Source organism: Phaenicophaeus curvirostris, unplaced genomic scaffold (assembly GCF_032191515.1).
Source record: "Phaenicophaeus curvirostris isolate KB17595 unplaced genomic scaffold, BPBGC_Pcur_1.0 scaffold_46, whole genome shotgun sequence".
Classification (NCBI taxonomy): Eukaryota; Metazoa; Chordata; class Aves; order Cuculiformes; family Cuculidae; genus Phaenicophaeus; species Phaenicophaeus curvirostris.
This window is the reverse complement of record NW_027206669.1, coordinates 822286-835071: the sequence shown is the minus strand read 5'-3', so window position 1 is coordinate 835071 and position 12786 is coordinate 822286. Positions and strand designations below refer to the sequence as shown.

The 12786-nt window shown below is 40.9% G+C and overlaps 2 protein-coding genes across 2 annotated transcripts in view; both read left to right on the top strand.

Moving 5' to 3' along the window:
- LOC138733920 (cilia- and flagella-associated protein 43-like) overlaps window positions 1–9871 on the top strand; it is a 203275-nt gene extending 193404 nt beyond the window's left edge. The window contains 9 exon segments of the mRNA XM_069881437.1: window positions 2213–2290; window positions 3125–3250; window positions 3738–3857; window positions 3939–4046; window positions 5131–5217; window positions 5519–5607; window positions 5979–6186; window positions 7296–7535; window positions 8692–9871. Coding sequence (XP_069737538.1) covers window positions 2213–2290; window positions 3125–3250; window positions 3738–3857; window positions 3939–4046; window positions 5131–5217; window positions 5519–5607; window positions 5979–6186; window positions 7296–7535; window positions 8692–9459 — 1824 coding nt within the window. The 3' untranslated portion in view covers window positions 9460–9871.
- The window catches only part of LOC138733919 (cilia- and flagella-associated protein 43-like), a 34554-nt gene continuing 31281 nt past the window's right edge, over window positions 9514–12786 (top strand). The window contains 2 exon segments of the mRNA XM_069881436.1: window positions 9514–9561; window positions 11718–11868. Coding sequence (XP_069737537.1) covers window positions 9514–9561; window positions 11718–11868 — 199 coding nt within the window.

The window sequence follows — 12786 nt, the reverse complement described above, 5'->3', positions numbered from 1 at the left end:
CTTAAAAGTATGCCCCTCTACCTGTGATTTACAGTCTCTAGATTTATAGGTCATGTGTTTTTTTCCTTTGAGGCCCCTTCTTTCAGCCAAAGAATTCAAAAACAAGCAAATAGAATTTTCTATCCAGTGTTTGCAGCAATATGCAGCAATAAAAATTTCTATGCGGGAAAAAAACCCCACGAATGATAGTTTGCCCACCTCTATTTAACAAAGCTTGAACTCTGCCTATATGATTTTCATTAAAGGGCTTTACCAGTTTATCTCCCTGTCACACATACAATTACACACATTTATGGTTTTGATGGCTTGAGGAGTGGTCCCATAATCATGGATGGATGTGACCTGTGCCATATTGCTGTTTCCCTTTTTGGTATTTCAGGACATCATTTACAAACTGAAAACTGCTTTTAATAAGGAATTTGACATAGTTGCACAACAAAAGGAGCAGGAGATAGAACGAGTGAAAGAAAGAAACCTGAGGATCCGAGAAATCTTGGAACAACTTGATCTGCAGTTGGAAGTGTGGGAGCCAGCTCTTACAGATGATGAGATACCAGAGCGAGCACTCACAGTTCAGGATTCAGAGGTGTTTGAAAAATGAATCTTTCTCTTTCACCTACTCAAATATATTTATTTAATTCCTGTCATTGCCAGACATTGAAAAGCTGAAAACAGATGTGTCTGTGTACTTAAAATCATCTTTTTGTCTCTTTTGCTTCCCTTCACTCTTTAGGGAGAAAACTTATAATAAGTCAATCCAAAATGAATAAGATGTATACAATCTTAATTCGTTGATGTTAAGTTTTTAATTGGCTATAAATTAGGTAGATATTCCCCCTGTTCCTGAGTGTAAGATTCAAGCCAGGCTTGGAGGGTTTACTTCCATAGATAAGGGTTTCTCTGTTTATTCTGAGCACCATTTTGAGACTAAGTAGTTTTAGACTAAGTGTGTGGGTACTAAACCGTGCTTAGTACTGTAATTATAAATTGAAATGATAATTTATAAAGAAGCACCATGCTTCTTATACAATATATTCCACCAATCTCATGCTCTTTTGGTCAGTCTTTCCCAATTCTCTCTGTTCTCTCACCAGTTCGTGTTATTCACTGTCAGAAAAGGTATGCAAGAAATACAACTAATCTCAACAAAAATGATGGTAGTTTCTATTTTAGCATTTTTAAATATGCTTTCAGGGGTGTTCGAAAGAACAATGTCCTCTTGAGGAGTATTATCATGGAGCAGAGATACAAAAAGCATCAAGAATTAGTATTGCCCCTCTTTCCAAAGGTTCTTAGTCTGCATGTGATCACATTTGGAGAGAAGAACCCTGATATGACCCTCATTTTCTTCCTTCAGATTAAAGTTGAAAAATACTTGACTCAAGAAGAGAGAGAGAAAGCAGAAATGCTGGCTAAGCTTGAAATGGAAAGACGTCTTGCTGAGAAGGTACTTAAAGTAGTTTCCTTTTTACTGTGTAGGCCTTTGTCTCTGGTCAGGCTTATTTAGTTAATGCTGCACTGAAATATTCCAGTCATGTAGCATGGGAGAATAAAGTGTAAATGGTAGGTAATGATGATGTGTGCCTTTTCCTTCTTATTATCGTTTACAATTGGAACTACCTAGACCAGCCGGGGGGAGAAAAGATTTAGTATTAGGCTCAACATTTTCTAAAAAAAATGGCAGTTAAAAATACTCTATCATGTGACTAGGGATTAGATAAATTTCTAAATGCATGCTGCTGCTCAAGAGAGAGCTTTCTGCTTTATCTGTGTTTGTTAACTGAGCGACCTGTGCTCTTCAGGGATAAGGCAAGGGTGTTGTAATGCTTTCCTCTGGCTTTAAAATGCATCTGTGCAGAACCTAAAATGGTTCTGTTCCCAAAAGAGATGCTCAATGAGACAATAACACAATAGCCTCCTTCACCCTAGCCTACCAACTGCACAGGAGTAGTCTATACCTGTGTATTCTTTTCTAGAATGCCAGAATGGCAGTTTGAGTAAGTTATTTGGTACGTGAACATCCGTCCACCAGAAAAAACTCTGAGACTTTCATCATGTTTCACAGGCATCACCGAAGTGCATTAATCTACTAGTGACACACCGTATAATTGTACAGATGATCTAGATGTGAACTACCCTATTATCCCAATCAAAACTTCCAATTACTACACTTCCTTTTGCAAACAAAAATATTTTTTGTGGTTGTTTGCAGGACAATGACAGACTGCGTGCTCTTAATGACATGATGGGTGGAGTCCTAGAAGTCAAAAAGGAAGACGTCTTGAAGATGGTGAGCTGTGTTTCTGCCATATCATTTAGGTGGTTTGTGGGCTTTTAGAGGACGTGTGAAATTCAACTAGCAAATATTTCAAACCTAAGTGATAGGAGAAAGTCAGAGACTTGTAGAATTGCATTAAACCTACATAGACTCTGTAAGAGACCACACACTGGACTCAAAAGAGACCACAGAGTTCTAGTGCCTGCATATGACTTATCCATAACACCTGTCCCTGTCACAGTGGAATACTGCAGGAACATAATCTGGTATTACCATTATAACAACTGGTGGAGGAAGAGCCTGTTTTCCATCACTGTGATCTCACAGAAAAATACTGTATTCCATTTTAACTCAGCCAATATAGGTAGTACACAAGTAAAGAAAGGAACAAATGTGAAATGTCACAGAAAAAGAGTACGGCAGGACCAAGCATTTTCCCTGGAATTGATCTCTTTTGGAAAATAAGGGCTCCACTTAGAAGTATACGTTAGCATGGAGTTAGATTTGGGTTACCTTTTTGAGTTAGATTTTTTTCTGAAGCAGAAAACGTGAGGTATCTAGTATCTACAGCAGTATGTTTGAGTACAAAATACTTGTCCTTTACAAGATCCAGCAGTGAATTCCTATAAGCAATTGAGAGAGAATAGCACAATATGTGTCACCAAAATTACTGTGCAAGTGACAGACCAGAGAAACAGAATATATAGGTAACTTAGACTTAAGTCTTGTACCTTATTTACCACTAAGGAATACCTTTAACTCATCTTGAGATGTGCTAGAGTTTGTTAGTGTGCAGATGGGGACTTAATGTTGCTTTTGAAACATATTTGTCTTTAATTCTTCCAGGATATTCCTCCACCTCCTTTTCTGTCCAAGCCTGAGCATCTTTGGAATGAAGAAGAAAAGAGAATATTTAGAGAATATGAGATAAAAGTCAAGGAACTGAATGAAGAAAAAGAGGAATATAGAAGGGTAAATTAAAATGAGAAAAGGAGTGGTTTTGTTAACATGCTCATCACCAGAGTTTCAGGAGCTACTTCTGAAAATGCTAATACACAGAATAAATGGAGAACAAGTGAAGAACAAAGATCATGTGGCATATGAAAGAAGTCCTAGCTTAGACTAGACAATCTCTACTTATACCAAGTAATACAAGCCAAGGCCTGTGGCATCTCACAGACAGTAACTTTCCTTCACAAATGTACCAGTATTCCTAAAATTTTTTTCAGGTTCCATTCCCAGAGTTGCTGATGCCATACGCAAATGATACAACTCTTTTTATTCTTCGAAGTCATATTTGGACAACATAACTCGGTAGCCTGGCAGCACCTCCTTCCAAACAAATAATTTCTGGGACCTTTTGGCTAAAGGATACAATTCCATATTTTCATTCTACAATATCTGAGCTTCTTTGTTCTTCTAGATGTGATATTGCTGCTCTTGTCCTTCCCTTCTCCAGGCACTGGAAGATGAACTGAAGAAACTTAAAGCTTCCATCCAGGAAACAACACGAAATTTTGATGAGATTGTGTGTAAACTCTCTGAAAGGAAAGTGAAATCAGAGATGGTCGTCTACCAGGTATTGCAGAGAACATTGATTTTTCTTCTCTGTCACTGTGCATCAGGAAAGTTAACATTTTTTAATACAATCATTTTACAGGAAGAACTCAAAATAGTCAATCTTGTTTACGCTTTACTGTTGGATGAGGAGTTGGACACTAGAAAAGCTGGACTTCATAATTTTCTTGTGAAAAAGGAGAAAGAAAAAGTAAGTAGTCATTTGGAATGCTGTTCTTAGGAAAAGTGTAATATTTACAAAACATTTTCTTGTGAGGACTGCTCTTTCCAAATAAAAATTTTGCTGTAGATTATTTTCTGACAATTTACAGGGTCACTGATATATTTTTCAACCTGTACAGGTGACATACTTTATAAATACATATGTTTTTTAATAGATATACTCATTTTGGTTCAGCTGGAGTTGTTTGGTAAAATTCTATGCATTCAGAAGGGCATGCTGCTAATGGTTGTTATATATAGTATTTTTCAGTATCCAGTGTCAAGCTGGAAGCAGCAACTATGATGCTTTTAGGACATGAAGATGTGTAATGCCATCAAGTTTTTCACTGAAGTGAGGGCCATGCTGACTTGTGTTTGCCAGTTCAAAGCATAGACAGAGGTTGCTTTTGAGTATCTGACACACATACCCTTGAGCACAAAGTGTTTATAATCTTATTGACCAATTTAGTCTCCTGAAGCGTTTACCCATCCCTGCCAAATCATATAAAAAAAAAAATTCTAACTCTTCCCATAGGTAGATCTTTTGGTCCATACAAACTGTGAAATACAGGAGAAGGATCTCCCCAGCAGAGTAGAGGCATTTAACAGCCTCAGTAAGACGTAGTATCCTGACAGGTAGCAGAACTATGTTATGACGAAAGGGAAGCTGCATTCTCAAATTAAAACACTCCATTGAACAGCATTTGTGAATTTTTGCACTGTGTTACCTGTGATGATGTGAAAGGAAAAGGAAATCTTTGTGCAAGTGAAAACAACTATCAACAAAGGTCCTTACATTCAGATTTTAATATGAAGACTTGTAAGCATTTGTATATTTCTTCCACAAATTTCTTACTGTCTTAAGCAGGGGACTAATTTAATTTCACACCTGCTCACCCATTAGCAGTATCTACAATTAACCTGCAGAAGAAGGCATTGACTTGTTAGTGAAAACAGCTCACATGTTTTTCTCTAGAAATAAGAAAGCGTCAGCTTCATCAGTGTAAATGAGTGGCTGCTTGGTGCTTCTGCTGGATGAGTTTCATTCCTGAAATGTTTTGGTTTTGCTATAGGACAAGACTACAAAAACACTCCAGACTACAGAACATAAAATTGTGGCTTACATGGACACCTATGAAAATGCAATAGTTGAAGAGAAGGTGAGACTCTTGACAAACACAAGGAGGTTCACAAATTAAAAAGTTAATGCTGTGTCTTGATAACAAGAAGAATGTACTTCACTGTGAGCATGGGATGAGTTCTGGTCAACTTGCTGATTGCTGAAATTCAGTTGTAAAGGAGAGTATGTGCAGAGAAAAATTAATGAAGTATCCCGGATTCCTGTGATGCTTGACAGTGCTTGGAAGAGCACCATGTTCTATATTTCTAAGGTATGAGCAGGTTAATGCTTTTTTAAAAATAACGTTTTGGTAACAAGAAAGCTTTCTGTTTCCCTCCTAGAAACTGGAATGTGGTTTTACAAAGGAGTTTGCTGACCTACCTGCTGATCTCCTTAATGAACTTTCCCAACTTTACAAACGTCGACCAGAGTAAGATCCTCCTGATGCCATCTGCTTAAATATTGGTGTTTCTTGGGAGTCAAGAATGAGAATGCTATTTATTTCAATGGTCAAAATTATTTTGATAATCAGTGGGCTGCCTGCTTTTTATTGGCTATTTAACAATTGCTTTTTTGAGTACTTATATTTCCTCATTCACCCCCCACAATCTATTTTAAATGCAATCTAAATAATCATGAGGTTTCAAAAACATATATTCTTATTTTGTGTAAGATGCAGTCTTACCTATTTGTTCTTTGCTAGGAACTTGAAAGAATGAAATGTTCATAGTTGTTTTTGCACTTCTTTTGTGCAAGAGATAATAAAAAGTAAATATTTTATGTACTCTATATGTGCACTAGGGCCCCAGTGACAGAAATGGCCTTTGACACTGCAAACCCGTATGGCAATTGTTCAGGCTCAGCTGAAGATTACAAAGATGCACGTACCCTGTTAAGGAAATCCATGGATGAACTGGATAGTCCTGAGTACATGCCTAATGGCTTAGACCCATCTATATGGGAACGCTTTTGTCTAGCTAGAAGAAATAAAATGGAAACTGAGGAGCTGGTATGTAAAATTCTTTATTTTTCCAGTATACTTCTTGATATTTTCGGATCTGATAGTTCTACGGAGTTCAAGTGCAGGGTCAAGGTAATGGTGAAACAACAATGCAGCACACACACAAGCTGCATTTGAGTTTGAAGGTTGCTTCTGACCACATTCAGTTCAGAATAATAGAAATGCTATGAAGGGAAATGGGATCTAGTTCTCCTTCACAGGAAAAATTAGCATATTAATGTGAATGGATTTTATCAGAATGATTATGATTTTGGTGTGGTTTCATTACAAAAAAAAAAAAAAACTACCTTTCCTCTGTCCATACCAAAAAAAATATTAAGGCATTCGGTTTTCATCATCTGTTGGAGTTGTTCTCTCCCTTTATCAGTCTACATTTGCAGCCATGCATTCCCATATTGTTTTAGAATGTCAAGAGCAATTCCTAACAGATGGTGTGGAAAAGTTCTAGCAAGCTGTTTGTTCAGCTTAAAAGCATGAAGGTGTAAATCTCAGTTTTCCAGAGACAGAGATACATGAGCTTTGACCAAAAGATATACAGATTTCCTTTCATGTGAATAAAATACGTGTAAATGAATAAATTATTTTCTGAGTAGTGTATAAAGATGCCCCAACACTGGAAACATTCAAGGTCAGGTTGGATGGGACTCTGATATCGAGTTGAAGATGTCCGTGCTCACTGCAGGGGGGTTGGACTAGCTATCTTCATGATCCCTTCCAGGGCAACCATTCTATGATTCTATGATTGTAACCTCCTTGTGCATGTGCTGAGATTCTCAAAATACCAGGCTATGTATTTATACATATGTTTGTCTTCTTAAGAACTTGTCTTCTCTGTTCTTGAAGAGGCTTGCCCTGCCATACTGACAAAGTTGAAAAAATTCAGAATGTCACAATATTGCTTGCTTACAACTCTTTTTATTCTTCGAAGTCGTATTTGGACAACATAACTCGGTAGCCTGGCAGCACTCTCCTTCCAAACAAATAATTTCTGGGACCTTTTGGCTAAAGGATACAATTCCATATTTTCATTCTACAGTATCTGAGCTTCTTTGTTCTTCTAGATATGATATTGCTGCTCTTGTCCTTCCCTTCTCCAGGCACTGCAAGATGAACTGAAGAAACTTAAAGCTTCCATCCAGGAAACTGAACCAGGTCGCCACGCCTCCGGAGGCAACGCCCCCCGAAGGCGGGGGTGGTGCCGAAACCCGGGGGCCGGGAAGGAGCTCCGGGAATCGGGAAGTCGCTTGGAATCGGGTGAACGACGGCCGGTGCGGCTGGACCAGCCCGGCGGGGAGGACGCTCCCGGACCCGCAAGGAAGATGGAAGCCCTTGTGAAGGTCGTATCGCAATTATATAAGACAGAGTGTAAGCCTAAAGATTTTATTCTCGCCGTTGCGAGACTTTTAGAGCTTGGGGTCATTGACCAGCCGGTGGATATTCTCCACCCCGGCCCCGCGGACTCTGCCCCCCCCACGTGGTGATGATTATGCAGAATCTAAATGTTTGCGAGAGGGGGATGCGTCCCCTCAATCCTCAAACCCCGGCCCGCTTACGGAGGGACAGAAACGAGCGGAATCCTTCTGGGGCGGGTTGGCCGGGGAGGCCGGGGGCGCCGCTGGAAAAGCGGAGCCCGAGGCAATCTCGGAAAGGCCGCCACCTTATGCGGCCCAAGATGGCGCCGAGCGGGAAAGGCGGGGTGAGAACGCTCGCGGCGGGAACAGGGAGGTAGCGCTGGAATTGAACGGCGCGTGCGAGCGTGAGGGGGAGGAGAACATAAAAGAGAAGGGTGGTGCCCGCGAGGGGCGGAGAGCCAGTCAGCGCCCGTCTGCTCCGAGCAGCAGGCGGGGCGAGCCGCGGGGAGGGGGCGGCCCCACCCGCAAGGGAGGTGGGCGGGGCCGGGGCCCGACAGAAGGAGCTCGGGGCCCGGAAGTGACCGGTCAGTCGAGTTCTGACTCCGGCTCGGACGCTAGTCCGGGCGGGTGGGTCACAACCGACTCGAGCTCAGAGGAGGAGGAAGTGGGGGTGCATAGAGTTAAAAGCCGACGCATCCCCACTCAAATTAAAGAAAAGCCGAGAGGGGGACAAATCCCTCTCACGGATTGGAGAAAAATAAAGATGGCATGTGCCGATTGGGCCCCATCGGCCAAGCTAGCATTCCCGGTTCGGGTCACAGACGGGGGACAGAGGGTCCACTCACCAATAAACCCTAAGGACATACAAGCAATTGTTAAAGCAATTGCAGATAAAGGACTTAATTCTGCCATGGTCTCCACCCTCATAGACAGCGTTTTCGGTGGAGATGACATGCTGCCCTTTGATATAAAACAAGCTTGCAGATTAATATTGGACGGGGCAGGGATGATTGTGTTCAAACAAGAATGGGAGGACAACTGCGTAAAGCAGCTGGCCCAAGTAGCTGGGGCAGATCACCCACTGCACGGCTCCAGCCTGCAGCGGCTCATGGGAACAGACCCAACCATGATCACCCCTCAGGCGCAAGCTCAGGGCCTGCGGGCCCATGAAGTCATGGCAACTACCCGTGCGGCCAGAGAAGCCATTCGCACAGCTTCTAGAGTCATCGCCAAGCCATCATCATGGTCCACGATAAAACAAAGTGAAAGTGAGAGTTTCACACAATTCGTGGACCGTCTCCAGGCAGCAGTCGACTCTTCGAGCCTGCCTGCGGAAGCAAAAGGCCCGGTGGTAGCAGAATGCTTGCGTCAGCAGTGCAACTCGGCAACCAAAGAAATTCTGCGGTCATTGCCGGTGGGGTCGAGTATCGCAGACATGATCAAGCATGTCGCGAAGGAAGAGCGTCTAGCCCCAATCCAGATGGCCGTTAGCACTGCAATAGCCAACGTGATGGCATGCTCTAAATGTGGCCAGGTGGGTCACGTTGTAACAAACTGCCCTCGGTTTCATGACTTGCCAACAGCATTCCCCCTGCGCCAGAATCGACCCAGAGGACCGTGTTGGGTCTGCGGGAAGCAAGGGCACTTTGCCAAGGAATGCAGCTCTAAAACTCAGGGAAACGGGAGGGGGAGAGGGCACCTGGGCCGCGCACGGCTCTCTCCCACTTGGGACACCAGGCGGCCCAACTATGCCAACCCCGAATGGGGCGAAGCACCCCTGAACCTGCAGCCCCCCCGACAAGCAACCAACTTTATGGCTCAACCAGCGGTCCAGTCGAACCTGCCCATATCTCAGGGACAGCAAGGACCACCCTCTGGGGGCGAGACCCCAGGGTGGCCCTGGCAGTGAAGTGTGATAACCCACCAGTGGTGTGGGGGACTTGTTCCCTTTATAATACCCTAAATGGCACCACTATTAGTGTCCCCTGAGATCAATGTTTTCCCCATTGATGTAAGCATCCAAAGTGGAGGACCAATTATTTAGATTGTCATTTAAGGGATTTGTCCTCAACCTGTAGTCCATGGCCCTTAGAAGCTGTAGCCAACTCCTAAAGAATGTGTGAGAGGCAAGAAAGAAAAGCAAGACCACTGCCAATGCTCTCGTTGGCTCCTTTGAAATGTGTTAGGATTCCAGGCTCTAGAACAAGACCCTGTGGCTGGGTATTTACCAAAGTGTTAACCACAACGGGGCAGCAGAGGGAAAGGAATGGAACTATCCTACAGCTTTCAATCTTATTCTTTCTTCCATTAGCTTAATTTAGTTTTGTTACAATATTTCTTACATTTGGGACCTGAGGTTTCTGAATATGCTTTGCCATGACACAACCACTTGAGTCCTCTTGGCATCCAGTACCAATTTTATTTAATTGTCCTTTTATAAAACTTTTCATTACAAGGATCCATCATGGATTTTTTTTCTCTGAAGAGTTGCTACTTAAAAGGGAGAGAAGCTCAAAGAAAGACAGCATTATCATCATCATCATTATTATAATTTTATACACCACCTTACTAATGCGCAGTTCAGGAAGCAACCTAGTTTAGAATTTACACAATCTCATCCTCAGTTTTCCATATTTTATTTAGTTTATGTGTTAAGACAGTCATGGCAGCAGGTACAAAGGAATATTATAGAACTCATCTTTACACAGAAAGCTCCTGATTCACAGGAGCTCAGTTGCAGCCTTCCCAAAGATTTGTGATGTTCAAGAGTCATAAAATCAGCAAAAATGCCTATATTAAATGTTTTTCTGGGTGATGTAAAGCCCCATTTGTTATAGATTTATTACTGTTAGTCCTATTTGATTTATAAAGTAAATATTAATATACTTTATTTCTGTAACATTTCCCCGCTGAGAAATTCAAAATGCTTTGTAAGCATAAATAGAGAGTAGGCTTCTTACCCAGAATCATGTAGCCAGCCCTTGGCATATTTTACTAGCAACATCTAGGCGCTTATGAATCTCTGTCCTATGTTTTCATCCCAAGTCCACCTATATTTCCTTTTTATAGAACCTTTATTGAGACAGCAGGTGTTGTTTTATAGAATTATAGACTCTTCATTCTTTTTCATCCATCTTATTGTCTAGTGTTTCTCACCACTTCTGCTCACATGCTTTGGATCTTCTCTTAAATGTTCTTACAAGGTTTTCTTGTGTTTTCTTCCCCTTTTCCCCTCCCCAAACCCTGTTCCATCTATTTCTTTCTATCGTGGTATTTATATGACCCCTATTACTATTGTATTTGAGCAGATCACTGTCTTTAATAACATTTGATGGTGAATTTCTGTTCTTCCTGATTTGAGAATGATAGATTTATGAGATTTATTTCAGTGAAATGAAATTCAAGGCACATGCAAAGTCTGTGGCAAGGATATTTCTGGAACTAATTTGCAGATGACACAAAGGTTGACAGAGCTGTTTTACAGAGTAATTTGGATTATATGATACGCTAAACTATTCAAACAAAGTGTGCTTTAGTACTGCCAAGTATGCAAGACCACATGTGCAAGTAATGTCTATGCAGTGGAAGACTATGTTGAAAAGTAATTTGAAAAACATTTGTCAGGGTGAGATAATAGTGGGTAACCATTTCAATTTGGGCTTCCAGTGCTATTCTGACATTAAAAAAAAACCACAACAAACTTCTGGGGTCTCAGAGTGTTGAATTTTATCATAATTTTATCATTAAAATATTGGTTATGGTGGGTCAGCATTGTTGCAAGGGTAGGGAAAGTACCGGATGGATTCCAAGCTAGGGGACAAACCTGTAACAGACACAAGCGCTGGAGAATAAATTCAGATAAATTCAAATTTTAAAATATGTAATTTTAAAATGAAAATATAATTCATCATTCAGACAAGCTTCTAGAGAGAGAGGTGAGTTCTCCACCACTGTCTCCAGACAGACTTCTCTGGAGAATGTTCTCGTTTTTCAAATTACTCCCCTCAGTGAAGGACTAACTGAATAAATAGGACTGAAGTTATACAGGTGCTCAGGCTCTATGAGGGAGTGCTCTTTTTTTTTTTTTTTTTGCTGTAAAATGTACGTAACTGCTTGTACAGATATTTGTCAATCGTTAATTGAACTTGTTTATTTTTTTTGCTGAAGCCAAGAGATTCTGCTAAGCCGTCAGTGCATCCTACTGCCCACTGCTGGACTGCGACCTCAGAGATTTACTTGGGCTGTAAGGAAGGATATGTTATGGCAATTGATGCTGAGAGAGGCAGTGTTTCTGTTCTTCAACAAAAACCTCTCCCTGGTAAGAAATAGCTGTGTGGTGTCTTTTATTCAAGTAGGGAGGAAAAAGGATAGGTGAAAGCTTTTTTTGCTTTCTGCTGTTCTGCTATTGTATATCTTACAGAAATTGTAAAGACATATTTCTTTTATTAGTAGGATAAACATTCAGAACTTCTGGGTGGGTTTCTTTAGCACCCAACAATTTGCTTTCATTTTTTTTTGGAAAAAAAAAAAAGAAAAACTTCTAAATACATCAAAATTGATAAAATGAACAATAGTTACAGCAGTCCTGATCTTATTAACCAGCCCTACTAGGTTAACAATAAACTATTAATATACCAGCTATATGTATTTTTACTGTTAGTTAAGCACCAGTAATGCATTTTATTTTGCATGAAATATTGGACTGTCATCCTCTGATATGGTAGATGATGTTAGAACAGATGAGCTCATGATGAATCTTTAAAAAACGAAACCAAATTTGACGTAATATTGCTTAATAGAATTCCTTAAGGTCAGCAATTATAGGAACTATTTTGTATTCAAAACAAGTCTATAAAGATTATCAGGCATTAATGCATTACATATGAAGCACAGAAAGTGAACAGAAGACGTCTTTGACTTCATAGAATCATAGAATCACCAGGTTGGAAAAGACCCACCAGATCACTGAGTCCAACCATTCCCATCAATCACTAACCCATGTCCCTCAGCACCTCATCCACCCGTCCCTTAAACCCCTCCAAGGAAGGTGACTCAACCCCCTCCCTGGGCAGCCTCTGCCAGTGCCCAATGACCCTTTCCGTGAAAAATTATTATTTCTATCACTAGAACTGGATAATATCCTTCTGTAGACCAGCATAGCAATGTTTAATAAACACTGAGTCAGTGTTAATGGACAGGCTGATGATAATCTTGTTTTCTTCTTTTGCCATGTAAT